The sequence below is a fragment of the Periplaneta americana genome, chromosome 17 (genome assembly GCF_040183065.1).
Source record: "Periplaneta americana isolate PAMFEO1 chromosome 17, P.americana_PAMFEO1_priV1, whole genome shotgun sequence".
Lineage (NCBI taxonomy): Eukaryota > Metazoa > Arthropoda > Insecta > Blattodea > Blattidae > Periplaneta > Periplaneta americana.
Window position 1 is genome coordinate 134828368 of NC_091133.1, and position 23791 is coordinate 134852158.

Here is a 23791-nt window from a genome sequence, read left to right on the forward strand (position 1 = left end):
TATGTAGAAAGGAACTTGGATACATGAGCCATCGTAATATTAAAATACATTTTAATTCTACACGTCATGCTGAAGCTTAAGGATCAGAAAAGTTATCCGGTTTCACTCGTGAAAAGACTGTAGAAGAATTAAAATCAAGATTGAATTCAGAAAACCTTCCATCATCACGGGTGTTAGTAGAACAAGCTTGGTTCGTGCTAGCTACAAAATCTGTGAAATTATTTCAACGGCTTCAAAGCTATTTACTGACGGAGAATTTGTGAAAGGCTGTCTCATAGCTGTTGCAAAAGGGATACAGTATGTCCGGAATGCGTTAATGATTTTAAATCTATATGCTTGTCTCGTAATATTGTTGCAGAGCGCGTATAATAAATGGGAGATAACTTAGAGGAACAACTGATAGCAAGAATGAAAACTTTCACTTATTACTAACTATAGCTCTTGATGAAAGTACCGACGCAAAGATACGGCGCAGCTAACTACGAGTATAGCATATTCATAAGGAGTGTCGATTCAGATTTCAATGTTTATGGAGATCTTGTAGATGTCATTTCACTAAAGGATCGAACTCGAGGGGAAGATATTTTTGAATCTACAACAAAAACTACGAAAAAATTTCAAGTTACGCTAAAAGTAATTAATTTTATGCATCAAAAAAGTTTACATTTCTGAACTTGAAGTTGCATTGCTACAACACATACACATTAAGTTGATGTTTTAAATATGATATTAACAACAACAACATTATTATTATTATTATTATTATTATTATTATTATTATTATTATTATTATTATTATTATTATTATTATTATTATTATTATTATTATTATTATTATTTCCGTCACTAACGAACAGGTAGGCTACATACTTTGTTTATCAGAGTTCATCAAGTGCAAATCTAAACTGAGTTCCTAATCAATTGGTAAGATGTACCGGGACATCACTTTATTTTTACTTGCATTTTTATTGTACCTGCGTTTCTGAATGTACTTGACTTCCACCCCTTTCACTAATGTTCTTGCTCCCGTCAGCCACACAAACTTACGGCCGCTGTTGCATTCGAAGTCTGCTAGCAGTGAAGTAAACAGTACAGAGTGTAGTGTGTTTCAGAAATATGGTTGAGTTTTCTATAGAAGAAAGAGTCTATATTATTGAAGCTCATTTCCAGGGGCAGGTATTTATGGAGATTAATTTTATCATTTGTGTTTTTTAATATTGGTGTCGGCGGAGATTGATTTGTACTCTTGGCGGATGTTAATGGAAATTTTGAAAAATACAATTATTAGAAATTGGAGTATTAAATCAGTATGAATATTACTTTCCAAATATTTAACATTAAAGGTTCGTTGGATTCTGGTAAAGGTGCGGTATGGCCAATAGACAATATTTGTTCATTAAAAAAAAAAAAAAAAAAAAAAACTGCAGCCCTCAAATTAACACTTTCAAATTATTAGTGAAATGTTGAATTCTTCCTCTTTTGAGTTCACCAATGTAATCAGAACACCTGGAATACCATGTAATGTATAACAAATTCAAATGAAAAAAATGTCCGAAAAAAGAACTCAGAATGTGAAATTCGCCATAAAACGACGCAATAGTAATAATTCGCGAATGTGTTCATATTTCGCTGTTAGAACTCTATTTCGCGATTTGGTATTATTGTTTTATCTGCATATTATTAATCAGAATCACTTCATTCGTAAAGATCAGTAAAATCTATTGTATGTCTATTATCTCGTGATTATTGCGATCTCTATAGATACCCGACCCTGCTTATTTCGCACAGGTACGGTGTGTAGCATGACTGAATAACTTTACCTGTGTGGACTGAGCAGAAGAAATGAAGATTAGAGTTACCGAAAGTACGGTAATATGCTGAATAAAGTAGGTATTATATAATGAATACAACCGCTTGAAGAGTTGAGGTTGTGAAAAAAAAAAACTAGATCTACTCTACTGTATTTTGATAAAATACCGCAAAAATAATAAACAAACTGAAAATCGTGATATCGTATTTCCCTGTAACATAAATGGATACACTATTTTTCTCTCCTCCTATAGCTAGTAAAATTATTTGTTTACATATTGCACTAGTAACACCAAACTCCTGTAATGGAAGGGGGTAACAGTGTTTCCGAGTATAGCCAGGTTACTGTTAAAAATGTTGGTAAAAATAAAGTAATGTCCCTGTATAAAAGTTATCAAAGTACCAGCCGTTGCCGGCCCGGATGGCTCAAGCGGTAGGGGCACGGCATGTCCCTATCGCTTGGTCCGAAGGGTTGTGGGTTCGAGTCCCGCCTCGGGCATGGGTGTTGTGATTGTATTAGTATAAGTAAAAACAAAGGAAACAGAGGTAAACAAACAGAAAAACAAAAGTAGATAACTTTGAAAAACGGCCTCTGGCCAGTCGATAAAGAAAAATTAAATTAAAAAAAAAAAAAAGCCGCCACAGTTTCGCTTTTGTTTACTATCACTCGGCCGGACTGCCTGCTGCCTGTGTTCAACCGTTGCACGGTAAGGGGGGAGTGAAGGCTCTGCAGTTCACAGCTCCAGAGCGCTGTTCGACATCCCTGGCATAAGACGTAATGTAATGTATGAGCCTACGTAAGGCTACACGCACTTCAATGTGTGTGGCAGCAGTTCGTAACGGAGGCCATGAAACGTCTGTATATTTCCCAAGTTACTGCATGGAATTTAGAAAGAATTAAGAGGTGTGTCGTACATTGCGAATGTAATAAATGAGAAATAATATCATTGACTGCCAACCACAGTACTTTGTTTAGATAAAGGACTTTCAAGTGACTCACACAGCTTCCAAGATGAATAGCACGCACTGCAAAGCAGCAGTATTTAGAGAAAAAACAGCATTTGCAAGATGACAAGAGGCTCCATGAACCAGTAGAGAACATAATAACTTCCGTACATTTTTAGACGCCGCACTAAAGAGGACACGTTTCTATCGTTACACTTCGATCGCCTTGCCCCCGAGAGTAGCCAGGTACCCATTTAGTAGGAGAATGAAAAGATTGTAGAATCGTTGATTGAGTCCACAGGCCAAGACCTCATGCCTAGTAGCTACATTGCTGCGCATTCTGCATTTTGAACGATTTCCTTAAATCCTCGGGTGATGAAGATAAGGAAGCCCTGATGCTCTGATCTATGTGGGGATGTTGCTGAGGAGGGTAAAAACGAGGTGTGGTCGACAGTTTGAGTAATTAAGGAAAAATAAGATGTAAGAATACGCAGGTAGTGGACTGTGGGTTCTCTTTGTTGATTTAATGTGGCATCGCTATCTTCATTAAAGCGAGCTTGAGAAATTAGCCTGCAATTGCTTCATTACGTTGCATTCGGAATGTGAAGGAGAAGTATTGTTATCGAAGAAGCCATCGCAACAGTTTTAATGGGTCCGGTCAGCTCAGATGTCAATTTGCATTGCTTAAGGAGAGCGTGATTTACATTTTGTTGCATTCTATCTCCCCCAGATCTTAATTGAATGTGATGCACGACAAGAAATGTTCATTATTCTCGTAAGGCGGTTAATATTTGCGTTGCTTTTTTCTTTTTCGGGATTCACGACTTCTTATACCGATTGCACAGACATGAGGGCTAAGACTGGTGCGGATTCTTGCAAGCCTACTTGCTTCTGGAATATATCTGGAGCTGTCGTTTTAAATTGTTGTTCTATTGTTAAATGGCGTTTGAGAATAAGGTGCTTAGGAAATTATTTGGAGCTAAGAGGGATGAAGTTACAGGAGAATGAGAAAGTTATAGAACGCAGAACTGCACCCATTCTATTCTTCATCTAAAATAATTAGAGAAATGAATTCAGACGTTTGAGATGGACAGTGCATGTAGCACGTATGGGCGAATCCAGAAATGCATATAGAGTGTTAGTTGAAAGACTGGAGGGAAAAAGACTTTGGGGAGACCGAGACGTAGATGGCAGGATAATATTAAAATGGATTTGAAGGAGATGGAACGTGATACAAATTGGATTGATCTTGCTCAGGACAGGGACCCCTGGCGGGCTTATGTGAAGGCAGCAATGAACCTCTGGGTTCCTTAAAAGTCATATGTAAGTATTGTTAGCCGGGTAGCTCAGTTGGTAGAGCAGCTGGCTACGGACTGGAAGGTCCGGGGTTCGATCCCAGGTGGTGACAGGAATTTTTCTCGTTGCCAAACTTTCAGAACGGCCTCGAGGTTCACTCAGCCTCCTATAAAATTGAGTACCGGGTCTTTCCCAGGGGTAAAAGGCGGTCAGAGCGTGGTGCCGACCACACCACCTCATTCTAGTGCCGAGGTCATGGAAAGCATGGGGCTCTACCTCCATGCCCCCCAAGTGCCTTCATGGCATGTTACGGGGATACCTTTACCTTTACCTCTTATGTAAGTATTGTTAAATGATGTGAATCGAAGACCTTCCTAGGACTAATGAAAACAGGAAAAAGGATTAAAACCGTGTGTATGTACAAACCCGTGTTCCCTTAAGTTAACATTTCGCATTCGTATCTCCAGCTGCGAAACCACCTAACAAGGGTACTTTAATTTTGACTAGGAATTCTGGAACGATTCATCTTAAAATTCCCACAATAACGAGCACCGTGGTGTCATGATTAGCACGCCTGCCTTGTGTTCAGGAGTGTGAGGTTCTAATCCGAGACAGAGCTATCCTGTCCTGGGTTTTTGGATTTCCTGTCATATGTCGGGACAGTACCTAATCCTGTAACTCCTAATCGTCACAATTCGTATGTGACTGGCTATCTTCCGTAACAGACCAGGCATCTGTATTGTATTGTATTTATTAACAGTCCATGGTATTCATACATTGCTTTAATATGCTAGAATATGGAACAAGTCAAAAAACTTAATACTATTATAAAGTCTTAATTTATAGTCACAGTCTAGATACAGACGAGATTTACAATATAGTCTACTAATACAGCACAAAGTTTTAATATCAATTTCATGAAGTGTTATTGAATGTCATGAATTCACCTACAGACTAGAAGGCGTGAGAAATTAGGTACTTTTTTAATTTGACCCTAAATAATCTTATGTTTTGAGTTTCATTTTTTATATCGATAGGGAGGCTATTAAAAATTTTTACTGCCATATAACGCACTCCTTTTTGATAGCACGATAGACTTGCCGATGGAGTATGGAAGTCATTTTTGACGTGTATTTATGCTATGAACTGTTGAATTAGTTACAAAGTTTTCACGATTACATACGAGGATAATGAAAAGATATACTGACAAGCCATGGGCATTATTTGTAGTTTTTTTGAAAATAGTCCTACAGGAGTCCCTAGATTTGGCACCTACCATTATTCTAATTACTCTTTTTTTGTAATAGGAATATACTGTTACTATCTGTGGAATTTCCCCAGAATATTATTCCAAAACTCATTACCGAGTGGAAGTATGCAAAGTATATTGTTATTAAGGTATTGATATTTACTATCTTTTGCATAGATCTAATAGCAAAACAAGCTGAATTTAGTTTGGGGGTAATTTCTTTAATATGATTTTTCCAATTTAACACATTATCAATTTTTAAGCCAAGAAATTTGGTTGTTGTTGTTTCTAATAGGGATCTATTGTTAATTATTGCGCTAGAAAATTGCGAGGTTGAATTTGCACAGGATGTAAATTGAATTATGTTAGTTTTGTTACAATTTAATACCAATCTAGTGACTGACAACCAGTCACATATTTTGAAGAGAATTTCCTCCGTTAATATATGTGAAGCTGCTGTCCTGTGTCTGATTACAAGAGAGATCCTTGTGAGCAACCGCTCGTAGTCCTGGAAACGCGATATAAGGATGACAAAGGAAAGTGCTCAATTATGCTGAAATATAAACAGAGCAAGAAACGAGATTGTAGCTTTTGCCCACAACTTATACCTGTGTTGTTTTCCCCATGTGATACGTTGCCCATCTATTATGAAGAGTATGGAGAATTTATGCTTCATTCGATGGACTATTTTGTGGCCCTCCCATAGTTATAACAAGAACCGTTATGAGGTGTAAATATTAATAAAGATGGGGAAGACTAATTCTCCCTGAATAGACGCGCACTTCGTGACGTAGGCTGCTCAGTGCTCAAGCTCCGACAGCTTCAACTGCTGCTGCAAATTAAAAAGTCAAATCTTTACTCTCAGCATAATTTTTTTAAATTAATTTATGTTCAATAGAAATTAACGGAGGAAACTAATGTAGGTGTAAGAGAAGGATGCAGTAGTCTCCGCTACTTTTTAACATATACATTAACGAAATTACTAGACAATGGATAAATATGATACCCATTTAATCCCATAATTTTAACAAAAGAGAATATGCATTAACGTTAATGCTTGCAGATGATCAGATTATTATATCTAATTCGGAAGATAATCTTCAGAAATCGATACATGCATTAAATAGAATAGCAAAAGAATATAACATGACAGTATCCCTAAGTAAAACTGAAGCGATGGCTTTCAAGGGAAAAGAGAGCATCCGATCAAAAATTTTAATTGGAGATAATATTGTGCAACAAGTTACAGAATTTAAATACTTAGGATGCAATATATCATATCAAAAAGAGTCTGATCAAATTAAATAAATTGAAGTATTTAATCATCTTAATGGCACTGTAAAAAGGTGTTTGAAAAATAAAGCAAGAAAAGACACAATATTAAAGTTTTATAAAGTAATGTCAGTGCCAAAACTATTGTATGGGAGCGAAACTTGGATCATGACTGGGAAAAATAAAAGCAAACTTGAAGCAAATGAAACGAGATTTCTAATTTCTAAGAGCAGTAGCTGGCTATGAGAAAATAGACCATAAAAGAAGTGAAGATATAAGAAAGAAATGAGATATATATATATATATATATATATATATATAATCTGAACGATAAAACTAAAGAGTATAAAACCAAGTGGATAAACCATGCACAAAGAATGAACATAGACAGACTACCATTTCATTTTAAGAATTATAAACCGGTAGGGAAAATAAATATAGGAAGACCCAAAAAACGGTGGCATGAACAAGATGTGTAGATTGCTACAGACAATAATGTCTAACGCATGAAGGAAGAAGAAGAAGAAGAAGAAGAAGATGAAGAAGAAGAAGAAGATGAAGAAGAAGAAATTAACAAAAAAATGGCTTCCACATTTTAACTATGTAGGCTACGTTTTGGGCTCAGTGTACACGATGCTACATTTCCACATTTTATGTCTGCATCGGAATTTGTGAATAATTATGAGGTTAACGAAAAATATAGAGCCTAATTATGTAGGTTGGCTGTACAACTCCTTCGTCCAGCGCCGTAGTTCTGCGGTCTAAAGCATCATGCTCAGGACTGAAATGTATCATAGTGAGATCTGTACCCATCCAGCATCATGATGAATTTGGTAATGAAATTCGATTTCGGAAACCAGCTGTTACGGCTGAGACGGATCATCGTTCTGACCACACGATGCCTTTGTACTGTTGAATGATCGTTCACCTCTGCTGAGGCATGTGGACGTGAGGTCAGCAGTCGGCCATGGCCCTTCCTGGGCTGTTCGCACACGGGTCAGATTGTATTTGGGTGTAATTATTTTATTGCCTGCATAACCCTGAACATAACTCTATTGTAATGAACGTTCAAGGGAGAGACTCACTTGTGGAGGCGGAGTTTTCACTTATGTTTATGATAATAAATTACAGCTACTTCTTAAACCTGATTACAACACTTGAATGTAATGTAGGACTGCAGATGAAGGATGTAAATAATTCAAAGGTACTAAGATCGCTTCTACGACATAGCTCTATCTACAAAATTTAATTCCGACGGAGACGAGGACTGAGTTAAATATTGGTTGCAGCTGTTTCATTATAATAATGAGAAAAATGCGCTCGAGTTGAGCATTAATGTCCAAGTTTAGTCTTTGCCATAGTCTGTTATTGGTTTAACTCTCTTCGCACACGTTATGATGTGGTATTCCCTACATCTTTGCCCGCACAGCACACATTTGCAGTCTTCGGTCGGTTCATGGAACTTGTTGTTCACACATATTTTGTGATGAAACCCGTGTATTGAGAGTCTTGTTGTCACGTGTTCCTGGTCCAGCTGTCGTCTAGCATGGCTGATGTGGTGTAGAACTCTAGGTCTATCTCCTTCTTCTTCCGGTCTCTTATGCTTACCAGTTCCTGATAGGGTGCTGTAAATGGTATAGCCAGTGCTGCGATCTGATATCATCTACGAAATATGTCTGTCTCATGAGCTCATATACAAGGCGGGATGGCGCTGCTTTTCCGACTCCTAGTATCCGTTTCATAAACATAGTCTTGACGTTTTCTATTCTAATCATGTCACCAATCTTGAGTTTTTCCCAAATGAACTCTATTCCGTACGTTATAAGTGGCGCTACTACCGTTTTGAATAGTGTCATCGCTGTGCTTGTCGACAGATTGGTTATGTTCGGAATGTTGTATGAGGCTTTGATGGCTGCTGCAGCTCTTTCCTGAACGTGCATACCGAAAGATGTTGCTGTTGTCTGTAATGTAATTCCCAGGTATTTATATTTCCCTACAACTTGTAGGGGCTCGTCATATAAGGTTATTCTGTCTTTGGGTGCTATTTTTCCGCCCTTTCTGAATGTCATTTGCACTGTTTTCTCTTTGTTTATATCCAGGCCTAGATTTTGTAGCGCCTTCTGCACGTCCTCTTTTACTGCCGACCCTATCACCATGTCGTCTGCGTATAGATTCATTTCTGCCTGTGAGGCTTCCCCTATTATGTTTGTCACATCTGCTGTGTAGATGTTGAACAGCGTGGGACTTATCGGGTCGCCTTGGAGAATTCCATTCTTCTGTTTCATTAAAGGGTAAGGTTTTTATACCTGGTATAAATCTACGACACTATCTATGTGACATCACTTCATCATCGAGGGAACTATTTAACTCCGGACGTTATTTTTTCTCTATTCCATTTAGAAATGTAAGAGAAGGGAGTATCATACCGTATCAATAATGTCAAAACAATAATTTGGAAATTGAAAGGCACTTATTTTTTAGTATTTGGGTTGAAATTTTTACTCGGTGTAATAATTACTGACACATGATGCTGTATAATTTCATGACAGGTGCACATTATGCGGAAGTGAGATTACAGAAGGTAACATTCTGTAGGCTAACTTATGATAACGGAAAAACGTAATTGAATTGAAATGCATGATATGTCGCCTTTGCTGTTTCCAGACACGTCGTACGACTACGCTGTCCCGGAAATGGGAACCATGCCCTTGCTCAGCCCGGAACACACGCTGCCCCTGCCCGTGGTGGCCAGCGACAAGGACAGCGTCTTCTCCAAGGGCTCGTCCTCGAAGGGAAGCAAGTCGGAGGATTCGAAGGGAAAGAAGGTAAGAGAATGATGTAGAACGCTACTGACTATCAGCGCCGCTTATGTATATGATAGGTGTGTTACACTTAAAGTTGTAGAAAGTAGTTGCGCTAGATATACCGACAGCAAAGTATCTTAACACTCATCCTGATAGTCGACCTGGTTAGCGAGTTGGTATAGCGCTGGCCTTCTATGCCCAAGGTTGCTGGTTCGATCCCGGGCCAGGTCGATGGCATTTAAGTGTGCTTAAATGCGACAGGCTCATGTCAGTAGATTTACTGGCATGTAAAAGAACTCCTGCGGGACAAAATTCTGGCACATCCGGCGACGCTGATATAACCTCTGCAGTTGCGAGCGTCGTTAAATAAAACATAACATCTCATCCAGATTATTGCACCCGCTATAAACAACCAGTAAGTTTTCCAAATCTTCAAACAGAAGTTTATAGGAAGAAATCGAACTCTTACCGTCAACTGATGGCATGACAATATACTTCAATTTTGCACTAGAAAGTGACATTTTCTCATTTTGTTCGCTACTGCATTGAAGTCGGTAAATTCAGGTTTCTTCTGCGGAATAATTTTTTAGTTTTTTTTTTTTCTGGTACTTTATCTCCAACTAGTTGGAGCGCTGAGGCAAGTTTCTCCTGTCATGAGCTAGGAGGTGAAGTTGCTCGTAAATTGGTTTCCCAGTAGTTTGCAAAGGAGCAATCACAGAACTAAAAATATAAAATTCGACCTGATGTAAGCCTCTGGATGTGAATAGAGTCATCCTAAGGAGATCCAAAGCACAGGAGATTGAAGTTGCCTCATTTTCCAAAGAAGAAAGCATGCCTGCCATTTCATAAAAATTATGCAAGTTGGTTTTCGTCGTCACAGAAAAGAAAACAGAAAATTTATTATTGGCGTTTTAAAATAAATTAGGCTAACATACCATATTTACTCGTTCAATAGACTCGTCGCATATAAGAGCTTTAAGAGCAAAAATGCAAGGAAGAAATATTCAGAGAAAGAGGTCAGTGCCAGGTGTGAATGTGAAGATGAGCAACAAATGCGCGGAGTATTGTGTAGTTTAAATTGAATGTGATTGGCTTGGAGGAGAAAAGTATTGGCATTTTTAAACTTATTTTTTATTTGTGTCTATCTTACCTAACTTTAAAACGTTTATTTCTCTACTACTTTTTTACATATGCGTATAGACACCGCATACTTTTTTGCATTAAAAAATAGGGGGGGAAGTCTAATATGCGAGTAAATACGATAGATTTCAACGTCAAATTAGGTATTGTAGGCTCTATTAAATTAGCACTGTTACTTACAATAATCCATGAAACATGCTGATAGTTAATATGAGCATTTCTTCAGGAAAAAAAATAGGTTTGTACATAAAATCAGATATCTACTTATCATCCAGCTTTTATTTCACGAACTGTCCTCCATTTTCCACATTTCTACGTCACAAGTAGGGGATATTAATAACATTCATCATCATCTCCGCACACAGCCACACATGGGCCTTGGCGTCCTCAACAATTCTTTTCCATGTTTGTCTATCCTGTGCCTTCCTCCTCCAATTTCTCACTCCCAATGCCACCAAGTCATCTGTCACGCCATCAAACCATCTGAGCTTAGGTCTTCCCTTTTTCCTTATCCCTCCAGTTTTTGGCTATTTCGTCTTCGCTCATTCTCATGAGCTGACCAAGCCATCTTATCCTTTCTGCTTTTATAATCGCCACTATATCCGGTTCTTCATGTAACTGATATAATTCCCGGTTAAACCTTCTTCTCCATATTCCTCCCTCATTAAACGCTCCATATATTCTTCTTAAGATCTTTCTTTCGAAAGTTCCATAAATCAACACCGGTCTTATCATTGTTTTATAAATTTTAGTTTTAATCTTTGCTTTTAATATATTTGCTAATCCAAAATAGCTCTTATTGGCTGCTATTAATCTAGCTCCTATTTCACTATCCATGGTATTGTTTTCTTTTATTACTGATGCCAAATATTTAAAAGACTTGACCCTCTCAAACGTAAATTCCTGCATCTTAAGCTCAAGCTTAATAACAGTAATCTTTCAGTTGCTACCCTTAACAACACGCTAATCCCTTATTCATCTGTCGTAAAAAATCTTGGCTTCTTTTTTGATAATAATCTAAGTTGGAATTTTCAAGTTAAAGGAACGATAAAAAAAAATCTGTTCCTCCATTCACTGTTTGAGTCGCTTGAGAAATTTCTTGCCCCAGCAACTAAAACTTACCCTAGTACGAACCCTAGTGATACCGCACTTCGATTATTGTGACGTTTTGTTAAGTGACCTAAGTTCTGAACTGTCAGTCAAGTTACAGCGAGCTCAGAATATGTGCGTCAGATACGTGTGCAACATCCGACGATATGATCACATATCACCGTCCTTCGCAAGTCTTTCGTGGCTCCGACTTAAAGAACGCAGAACTTTACACTCTTTGTCTTTACTCTTTCGAATTCTGCACACCTCAACACCAAATTACCTTTCGTCTCGTTTCTCTTATCTATACTCTAACCACGACGTAAATACCAGATCACTTATCTGTGGCACGCTAAGTATACCTCTTCATAGAACAACTTGTTATTCATCATCTTTTACAATATCCACCTCGCGTCAATGGAATTCCTTGTCACAAAGTGTTAGGGGCTGCAAGACAACAAACATCTTTAAGAACAGCTTAAAAGATAACCTTATTAGCATTTCACTCCAATCATACTGATTTAAACTATCACTGACTACATTGTTACTTTTTTCTTTAGACATCATCCTGATTGTGCTGTATTTTCAAAATTGTCTCATAATAACCTCTTTCTATTATCTAATATTATTTGAAATATATTAACATTCTGTGTATATTAGCTTAATTCTGCTACACAGTTTATTTCAGTGTTTAATTAATAGTTCATAGTATTTTGTTGTTTAATTCGTAAATAACTCTTGTATACATGTAACTCTCATCTAAATCAAATTGTTGAATTCTTTGTAAGTTCATGCATATGTACTGTATATACACTTTTTGCTGTTTGAGTGGAAGAGAAGACCTTACGGCCTTAACTCTGCCAGCTAAAATAAATCATTTTTATTATTATTATTATTATTATTATTATTATTATTATTATTATTATTATTATTATTTGGTATTGATAGTCTAGAATACCCACTAAACATATATTTATTAATAACATTATAATTTCTAAAATTAAGTAACTTTGAAAGTTGCATATTCAGTTGCATATTCAGGTTTCGGTTTAGCACCAGATTTCCACCACTTACTGGAGGCAGCAAGATAACGCAACGCATCCTACCTGGGTTCCTCTGTGATATCATCCGGGGCAGTGCAATTAATTGGAGCCCAGGTGCTATTAATAAGCAACACAGTAATGAAGACGAATGGTTTCTCGGCGCGGTCCAACTTTCCTTCAGTCAGTGGAATGAATATTATTCACGGCCTGGTTGAGCGGCCCTTCGCAATTTGGAGGGAAGAAGGGAGGAGCCATAAAGGGCCTCACTAATTAATTTCAGAGAAGGAACAAGGGAAGGGAAGAGAGCGGCCGACATTGAAATGCGCTGTGTGTTTCTGTGTGTAAATGAAACAATATGCGCATATTTTTCATCTTTTCACGCCCCCGCGAACACCCCTGAAAGCCGTACGCTGGGGAGGCAGGCTGTTGTGTTCTGCAGAGGAATGGTTAAACAAGATTAATCATTTATCATGTGCGATTGCTGTCGTCTTCAAAAAGAGATTTGCGAACAAGCGCTGGTTTTTCAGACACTTGCTGACTTGCTTTGTCGCGTGTTTAAATGCCGTAATTGGATCAACGAGGCCTGAAATGGGGATCGTTTGGTTGCATGTTAAGCCTTTTAGAGTTGAGGGAGAGCGGAAATGCTCCATGTTCCATGTGCCACAGAGCTGCCTCTTTAAGTAATCATGAACTGGGTCTGATGAATTGAGTTTAAATTCTGATCTCGCTGAATGATCGTGACAAGTAGTTACTATGATTTCTCAAAACTGATCTGTTGCAGTGGGTTAAGCATGGAATTAAGTTTCTTTTTGTTAAATCACAGAGTTTTCCACACAGCATGAAACTTTGAACTACTGCGAAATAAGAGTGCCAAGGACAAAATGTTTCGCCGACTCTGAGGGCCGGTAACATTCCTTGTAGTCCTACTGGTTTCCAGAGTTTTGATCGGGGGATAAAGGGATGCGGAATACAGCGTTGACGCACAGAAGGAGAAAGGAGAAACTGACTATGATTTCTCGTGCGAAATTTCGTCTGCTAGCGGTAGATTGGCAACATGACCTCGAAGTCAGTCCAGAATAAGACCACGCGTGTGAATCACCTGTCACCTTATGCACCAGGCGTTAGTTTTCCTGTTTAAGTTTTACCGCCATTGCCATTAAATAACATCCTAACACAATATTTGTTGAATGTAGTTAAGGTAACAAAGTGATTTAGATCTACAACAAAATGCAGCTGCCCACATTTTGCTCTGTATCTCATCATCTTTAAAACTATACTTTTGAAATTTTTAGGACAGATTAAGGAAACTCTGATGAGCACAACCTATAAATATTTATATGCATCTCATTCCCAAATTAATATAGGAAAATAATTCTAGTTATCGAAATCATTCAAACCCATCCACTAGTTTATAATACAAATTGACATTTATATGTCAGTGTTTTCAGTTTCTTTATTCAGAAGATTTTTTAAAAATTTTTATTATAACTTATATTCCCTAAAATATTACAATTTATAGGTTATGTTCAACAGATTTTCCTTACCCTGTCTTAAAAATTTCAATTTGATAGTTTTAAAATTACGAGCAAATTGTGAGCAGCTGTATTTTATAGTAAGTTTACATTACCTTGTTATCTCAAAACATTGGTACCGGTTATGAAAGCTTGGGAAAACAACGAATTTCACGCCACTGTCTGATAACAGACAATTGATTGATTGCGTCAGTACTTGATCTCAGAGGCTGGAATTATAGCATGTCTTTTGGCTAAGGAAATCAGATGCGTGTATATTTTAAGTTACTTACGGAAGGTTAAATCTCTATTTCTGAATGAGGAGACAGCAGACAAAATTTATTAACAGTTTTTCAGTACCTGAATGGGAGCGCCGCAGGCAAACTTTAATGGCTATTATCTGCACCTACATTATAAATGTGTTTGCGACGAATTTTTGTCTTAGACTCTTAGCGAAAATTACGAGAATGCGCTCATTAATATGAGAATAAAAATTGCTCTGAACGAACTCTTTGCAAAAGAAAATCTTATCTTTCTTTAATTGAAGAATATTGCTGGAGAATCTTTTAAGTATAGTGTAAATATTCGTAATTTAAATATGTATTGTATTGATTAAGGCTGGTTGAGTGAAAGAGAAGGCCTTATGGCCTTAACTCTGCCAGCGAAAATAAAACATTCTTATATTTTAGTCTACTTTTCCACGAAAACATAATTGAAGGGTACACGGGAAAAACGAACAATGTCACATTTCCATTAAGGGTGCGATAGTGATCTATTTCAGTATATTGCTGCAAAATTTATTGATGTTTCTATTTGAAATGAAGGAAATGATGAGTGTATTCGTGGTTTTAATTCTCCTTTACCACTTTTGGTAAAAATAACAATAAAGTTTGTCGTAATACAGTGAATTATATAATGACATCACCCTTAACAGCATTGTCACATTGTTCGTTTTTCCCCTTCAATTTGGATTGACATAGGCTATTTTGCTATTTTCTCACATGTGTCTATTTAGAATTCTGCATATATGAGACAGAACATTGATAGTCTTGAAGCAGTGAAACCGAACAGATGATGATGATGTAAGAGCCCAGATCTGAACTGTATGATGTTTAGGACAGAAGTTGACACCCATTCTCCTAAATTCCATATTACGTGAAGATGTTTTGAAGAAGTATTTTTGTCTTGTATACAAAGTAGATTTTTCAATCGTCTTCACGTAAATGAGAACATGATATTGCTTGAGAACGTCCAGGGAAAAAAATATTCCTAAATGTATAAACATTTCACAGAGAGAAACAAGGACAACGTGTGTGCACTCCTAAGCATTACCGCGCAGTGTGCACGTCCGTCAAGCTATCTTGACTTAGTTTGTTTGTCAAAGGACACCGCGACTTAGATTAAGCAATATACAGGGTGGGCCGTAAATAATGTCATTAATTTCAGGGGGTTATTCTTAGAGATATTTGAATAAAACATTTTAATACAATTTTGCTCGTTTTTTCTTCCTTTTCGAGATAAAAATTGTTTTATATTATTAAACATTTCATAGCGTGATGAAAGATGAGTGGAACAGAGAAAAATTCTCTCCGGCACCGGGATTTGAACCCGGGTTTTCAGCTCTACGTGCTGATGCTTTATCCACTAAGCCACACCGGATTCCCATCCCTATGTCGGATTGAATCCTCTCAGATTAAATTCCACCTCTTAGGGTCCCTCTAGGACTCAATCCGACATCGAGATGGGAATCCGGTGAGGCTTAGTGGATAGAGCGTCAGCACGTAGAGCTGAAAACCCGGGTTCAAATCTCGGTGCCGGAGAGAATTTTTCTCTGTTCCACTCATCTTTCATCATATGATGACGCAGAATTTCTGCACGGAAATATCATATGTACTTCGGTATATCATAATAATATATAATATATTTCATAACGTGTTTCGGGAAAGCCATTGATTTAATCCCAATATGCTCAGTCAATTTAATAGAGCAGTGTGTTATGATAATGAATGAGCGAATTTTAGTTTTGTCCTTCAAATGTACAGAAATTTGATCCGCACAAATGTGATTTTTCGTTCCGCAAATGAATTTTGCAATTAATATTTTCAAGGGGAAAATTGTTCCGGGGCCGGGTATCGATCCCGGGACCTCTGGTTGAACGTACCAGCGCTCTACCAACTGACTGTGTAAAGCTCCCTGTAAAGCAGATTTGAATAATTTCAAGGGGGGGGGGGAAACACAGTTCCAAGTCACACAGAGATTGTGTGCACTCGATGTGGGTCTCTGGCGTTTCGTCAGGCCACGCGAGTTGTGTGGATATCCTAAAGGGAAAAGTTGAGACGGTGTCGGGTGGAGTTCCCGGGTAGCTCAGTTGGTAGAGCGCTGGTACATTCAACCCGGGATCGATACCCGGCCCCGGAACAATTTTTCCCTTGATATTATTCAAATCTGCTTTACAGGGAGCTTTACCTGAAAGACTAGATTTGCAGAATTTTGCAATGTTACATTTGTTCGCATGAAAGTTCTGCATATTTAAAGAACAAAACTAAAATTCTTTTAATAATTTATTATCATAATACACTGCTCTCTCAAACTGACTGAGATATTGGAAATTGAATCAATGGCTTTCTCAAAATACTCTATGAAATGTTTCATATAAAAAAGGAAGCAAAAACGAGCAAAACTGTATTAAACTTTTTTGTTAGGAATATGTCAAAGAATAAGTCCCAGAAATGATTGTTATTACTCACGGTTCAGTCTGTATACATGCTGTGCATTATTGACTGGGGATTGTTATGTTTTATTTAATGACGCTCGCAACTGCCGAGGTTATATGGACGTCGCTGCCAGGGGAATACAGGAATTAAGTTTAACAGAAAGGGAGTTTTTGAAGTTCAGAAAAAGGTAGGATAATGTTGTTCGCTATAGTAAAGAAAAGTAAGACAGATTCATCATAATAAGAATGTTTCTTTGAAACCTTGTCTTGAATTACATTTATATGATTTTTGGCATTCACTCGTATATTAAAGATATAGCGTAATAACTAGTATAACGCTGAGAAATATATCAAGAGATGAGGAGTGCAAAAAATGGTGCACACTCAAGCAGAAAGGTAGAGGTGTGGCATTATTTGAGGAATACACGCCAGCTAACCGTTGGATAAAAACAAGGGGTGGTCTCTCTGTATCCGAGTGGAAGGAGGCAATTAAAATGACAGGACAAGTATCAAACGTGCGTGCCATGCCAGGACGGCTCCCAGTGCAGACACTGCACTGAGATAGAAACCTTACCCCACGTCCTGGGATTCTGCCAACATGGAACTCTGATCCGGAATACTAGACACCAGGCAATACGAGAACTTATTGCTAAAATTCTTCCTTCCTTCTATGAGGTTCACCAAGAAGTTCACTGCCTTGCAAAAGATGGAAGTTCTCGGCGAGTTGAGATCATTACCATTGATAGAAGAAATGGCAGAGCAATTATCATCGATCCCATCGGGTCGACCTGGTTGGCGAGTTGGTATAGCGCTGGCGGGTTCGATCCCGGGCCAGGTCGATGACATTTAAGTGTGCCTAAATGCGACAGGCTCATGTCAGTAGATTTACTGGCATGTAAAAGAACTCCTGCGGGACAAAATTCCGGCACATCCGGCGACGCTGATATAACCTCTGCAGTTGCGAGCGTCGTTAAATAAAACATAACATCTCGATCCCACCGTGCTCTTTGTAACTGCAGTTGAACAACCTGTAGCAGTACATGAAGAAAAGAAGACCATCTATGACCCTACAATTGAATACTTTAGGGATTATTATCAAATACAAGGACAGATTGAAGTATTTGGCCTATTGTTCGGAGCAAGGGGAACAATTCCAAAATTCTCAGTTGAATGTTTTAAGTCTTTTGGAATTCCTTTAAATATTTTGAAAATTATTGCTATAGACGTAATGAAATATTCTGTTCAGATTTTACGTAATCACCTGTACTCCTAAATTTCCTAATATTCTATTTGATTACTAGTAATTGTTGAATAAAAGTACTTTCCCAAGGGTAGCTTCCATTTGAAAATAAAAACCGTAAATAGTGATAACGCAAATGTTTATTTTTATTTTATTTGTTTAGTATGCTATGTCTTTTGGCAACCCTTACTGAAGGGCAGCTACCCTTGTGGGGTTTATATATACAGGGTGCGTCAGAAAGAACGGATGGATTTCACATGGCAAGAAAATTGTAAAGATTCATCAAATCAAAAATTTATTGTTATCAACATATTCACCAATACATGCAGTTTATTTATGGAAAACAACATTATCCATATGATGTCCTTGGCTTTCAATACAGGCATCGAGGCGTTTTCTGATGTTCGCCATCACTTTCACAGTCATAGCTGGTGCAATTGCCACGATTTCTTCGCGAATCGCTGTCTTCAGTTCGTCCAGTGTATGTGATCGATGTTTACAAACTTACGCCTTCAAATGGTCCCAAAGAAAGAAGTCGCAGGGCGCGAGATCTTACCGTAGCCTCGGACAATCTCAGTGCAATAGAATTTCGTCCAGGTGATTTCTTCTTCAATGTTGAACCTGTGATACGAAATGAAGCCACCCACAGCAAAATTGTATTCCGAGTTGGAATCCTAGCGTGACATCCGATGTCGAAATGAGTCCTGAGTGGCGATCACAGACTCTTCATTTTTCAAAAATGTCTCTACGATGAAAGCACGTTGTACACCAGACCAACACCATATTGTCAACTGAAACTGCATTCTATGGCTGACCCAACAGTCGTGGTCCCCCTCACTATATCTCTCTCCTCGTTGCGTATCGATAGTTTGAAATCCATCCGTTCTTTCTGACGCACCCTTTATATAGGCCTACGAACCAGTTTTCTTTAATGTACTGTAGATACAGTTCATGACTTCCTCTAGTTCTAGTATGTAGTACTAAATGCTCTCGACTGTTTAATTAACTTGGAATTTAATACTACATTTAACACGTCAACCTACAAGAAGTGTGTATTTGCCATCTGTGTGATGTGCTATGAGGTTTACGACAGAATGGAAACTTAGCGCAACTTTTCAAGTGCAATTGAACCAGACAGTTCCTACATAATGCAGTGTAACAAGTCTACAGGCTTGGAAGTTATAGGAAGCGAGAAATTAATAACACAAGATAGGGTATTAGGGAATCGTATTACTCCAGCTCTAAAACCTGCATGACTTGAGTAATTAAATGTTTATGCGCAGCACGTAAGTACGTTTTGCATGACAGTTATGCTTAATGAAAAGGTGCACATGCTTCCGGAATCACAATGCGAGTATCAATAAATCCACAACTCTGGATGCAGCTTTCGCTGTGAAAACAAAATGAATAGGTGCACGCGGGATATGAGTTGACTGCCTCGGCATAAAATTTGTTATGTGACTTCGTTACAAAGTTAAATGAAAGCGGCTAATCCACAACACGGAACTGTGCTTCGCAGCACATGAAATGTATCAAACTTAATTTAGCCTACTCTGAATCCGTATTGAATCTTCCATGTGCTCATAACCTCTCTTCAATAGGAGCACAAAGAGAATGTGAACGGAAAAGAGAGCGCTGTAGTTCTGGTCGTTGCTTAACTCGATAATTTGGCCTGTGCGACTGTAACTACTGAACTCTGACCGAAAATGTAGTGACGAAATTTATTGTAGGGGAGACTGTTGTACCTTTAAACAATTTTCAGGTTTTATTTTTTTTTTTAATTTTTGGAAATGATATTTTTTAAATTAAAAAATACTTTAAATAATTATTGAAGATTCCTTTACAACTTCGTGTATATATTTTCCTGTTCTACACATCTACTAAGGATGGAAAAAATAAAATGTAATATATTCAAAGGTACAACAGGTTCATGTACCTTAGAACATACCCTCTTGTAAGTTGGAACAGATGTATTATAGGTGGGAATATACTGGGTGTTCAGTTCAAAATGTGTCATGTCTCGCTGTATGCCGTCATATGGCTAGCTGATGAGCCTAGAGAATTCAATCTTCCTACACTTCCGCAGAGGTGTATAACCTAAGAGGCAGAGAAGTTGCCTAGAAAGTACGGCGTTCATTCTGAAGAGTACGTACCGATACGTAGGGTAACGCCGGTAGTGGCAGGAATGTGAACTGTTTGGAAATACGTACTGTCGGGATATGGGGAGAGGGTTAAGACGATTACTTACGTATTTGTTGACATTAACTTCGACGGTCAACATGGACACGGAGCATTTGATTTGTGTTGTGGAAGGTTACCGTACGCAACCGATGATAACAAATACCCTGCGTACGACTTGCCGGCGCAAAACACAGTTCGAAAGAGGTTATGGTAGCACACAGACCGTACAGACCGCCATCTGTTGCTACGACGTTCAAGTTATACCGTACACGTTCTCAAGTTCAGATTGAAGAACGCCTTAAATAATAGGCAACTTCTCTAACATATAAGCTGAAACTCGCTTCAAATCGGTGACCCAACAACAGTGACGTCATGACACACTTTGAAATGAACACCCAGTAGTTGTAAGAACTGACAATCATATTTAAAATGTATTTGCAATCATAAACCATAGCAGGCTTCTCTGATTTAGATTTTATTTCGTGGAGGAACAAGATTTGCTTCAACAGCTTTCTTCAAGGCATCCGGATCAACTGGAGGACCTCTTAATTCCAGACTTACTCCGTGACATGATCTTAAAATAAAAGAAAGACAAAAACCGATAATATTATGTAGCTTAGAACATGTTCCATAGTACAAGATGTTCTGTGTTCAAAGGTACAAGAGGTTGAACGTTTAAACAAATATGGCTCCCAAAACTAGAGATTCGAATAAATCATGGAAATTAAAATATTTTATTATTCACTAGATGATACGGAACACATTGTACTTAATGGATGGTAATAAATACAATCGGGTTTTATGTTAGATAACATATATCAATGAACGAAATGTTTACTTTTGGTACTAAAAAGAATTCTTTCGTTCACAGAACTCATATTTTGCAATAAATCAAACCAAAACTACGACCAGAGCTACTTAGCGGCTTTCCCTACAATCTACTTCAGTTTGAGTCCTCTAGGTAGTAGCAATAGATAAGAAACAAAAAATGTTCAAAGGTACACTATGCTAAAAGTGCAACAGTCTCCCAAACCCAAATGTAGCAGCTTTTGAGCTTTTAATATACAGTACCTATCAATATAGTCTTGGTCTTCCAAGAGTAAAACCTAACCATTTTAATCACTATTGCTACATATGCTAATGAATTATAGTGGTTTATACTTGTTAGGTTGAATTTTCTTTTGTCAATTTGTTACCAATTTCTTTACTGACAAGTACTACAACTCGCAGTTATTTTCTGTATCCTGGCAGCATTGTTTAGCTTTTGAAAAGCAGCGAACTTTCATGAAACGAAAGTCACTAGCGCGTGTTATTTGAAATTTTGAAATGATTAAGTATTAATAATATAAAATTAATAAAATATGATACAGTATCAATTTTATTAATAATAAGCAGTATTCATTTTGAAATGGCATTCGCTTTTCTGAGTTTCTACTAATCATTTCTTTAGATCGGAAAGAATAACTTTTTAGATTGGGTTTCACGAATCATAAACTGTTCAGTCAAACCAACAAATTTCATGTTACTAGAAAAAATACTTTTTAATATTATATAAATTACGAGTAAGTAAAGAATTAATTAAAAGAAAAAAATAAACAGAATAAATTTAATAAATGAATAAGTAAATAAATCAATGAATTAATTAAAAGTAATAAACAAAGAATTAATAAACAAGCAAATAAATAATTAAATTCACTATTTTTATTATTATTATTATTATTATTATTATTATTATTATTATTATTATTATTATATTTAACCTACATTAAGTGGAATGTGGGTGATTGACCCTAGAGTTTTCAAATATTAGAATTAATCACACTAAAATTACGTTAAGTGAAGTTGGATAGCGAGTCGCTGTTATATTTCCATTTATTGCGACTGATCTGTTGCCCCATATGGTCTAGTCAATCTAGTGTTTACCGCATTAGCCACTGGACTCGAGGTTCATGGGTTTGATACTTGGTCGAGGGCGTTGGGTTTTTCAAGAACAATACAAATCCTCGGCATGCTTGTAAGTGTAGCCAAAGGTCCGGACAGATTTAGCCTCCCAGTCATCTGTTGCTGGCTGTCCAAGTTACTTTGCCTTGCAGATAACATCTGATCGAGACTGCTGGACGTCCCTCGAGACCCGGAGGTCTCTGACAAGCGAGAAGAGACTTAAAATGAATAAAGTGAAACGCAATATATATTTCAAAGTCTGTGGACCAGAGGCCTGCATCGGACGTTTTCGCTCGAGCGCCAAGTAGTTCATAGCATAATCCGTAGTAACGTCATAGATGTTTATCATTCAAAACTTTGCAGTGTTTAACTAACCTCTCCATAGTACAACTACAAAACTTGCTTTAAAATGTAATATAAATGTTGTAGGCAATTTTTTTTCCCCCACACGGGAGTGATTTTGTTTTTGCCACATCTGATAGATGTTATTGGATGTAAATGTAATTATTATAAACGGAGAACACAATCACGATAATGCAAGAACTGTATCAAGTTTTCTAATAATAATAATAATAATAATAATAATAATAATAATAATAATAATAATAATGATAATAATAATAATAATAATAATAATAATAATAATAATAATTAGTGTATCAATCTTTGCGTCTGTAACAGTTGTGCAGCATGATTATTCGTTTTATTATATTTTCTCTGACGTTATCTCTGTACTGATATTGTTATTAATCTACTGTTATAACAATAATATTTTGTAAAACGTTTCTACATTGTCGCAGTACATAGGCGGAACACTATGTATGGACCTATCATATTACATATGTGGTAAATCAAATATTGAATAGGCCTAATTATTAATTAGCAATAATAACTGTATATCGAAGTTTTTAATACTATTTTATTTATAACTTCATGTTCCTGTTTTGGTACGTTCCATTGACTGTTCCATTAAACGTTTGTCATAAACGCAGAAAATAAAGCCTTATTTTTACCGTATGAGCGAAACATATGTGTATCTTATCTGTCGCCTTCCATACAAGATAAGACATGTCGGTGAGATGACCTTGTACTGTGCTTATATTTATTACGAGCGTATCACGACCGATCGTATCTCACTAGAGGGTGCGACATTCGACCGAGTTGAAGCGAGCGATTTAACTCCAATGCAGCACTCTGCTGTGGACGTTGAAAAGAGAAATGAGCTAGTTATGAATTATCGTTAGAAAAGAGGTTATATAAATTAATCAAGTGCTAAAAGGCTTGAAGAAAAATGCATTTTGCACTAATGTGAAACGGTCCAGTACGCATATTGCTCTGACAAGTATTAGTATGAATTGCACTCTTGCAGCAAGTCAACCTGTACTTCTCTGGTTGCAGTCGCCGAGTCAGCAGGAGGTGCTGAGCGCCTTGAAGAGGCGGCTGGAGCAGACGGCCGTCCCTGAGTTCCCCAGGCACAGGCTGCGCATGCTCTCCAAGTTGGCAGAGGGCGCTTTCGGCACGGTGAGTAACTGTAACAACGTTTGCCCACTTATGTAAT

General features: G+C 37.4%; 1 protein-coding gene across 2 annotated transcripts in view; it reads left to right on the plus strand.

Moving 5' to 3' along the window:
- Positions 1 to 23791, plus strand: part of LOC138692843 (discoidin domain-containing receptor 2-like) — a 1078796-nt gene that overhangs the window by 1000738 nt on the left and 54267 nt on the right. For both annotated transcript variants that reach the window (XM_069816116.1, XM_069816115.1), the window contains exons 12-13: positions 9236 to 9396; positions 23632 to 23754. In XM_069816116.1, the coding sequence (XP_069672217.1) occupies positions 9236 to 9396; positions 23632 to 23754 (284 nt within the window). The remainder of the gene's footprint in view (positions 1 to 9235; positions 9397 to 23631; positions 23755 to 23791) is intronic.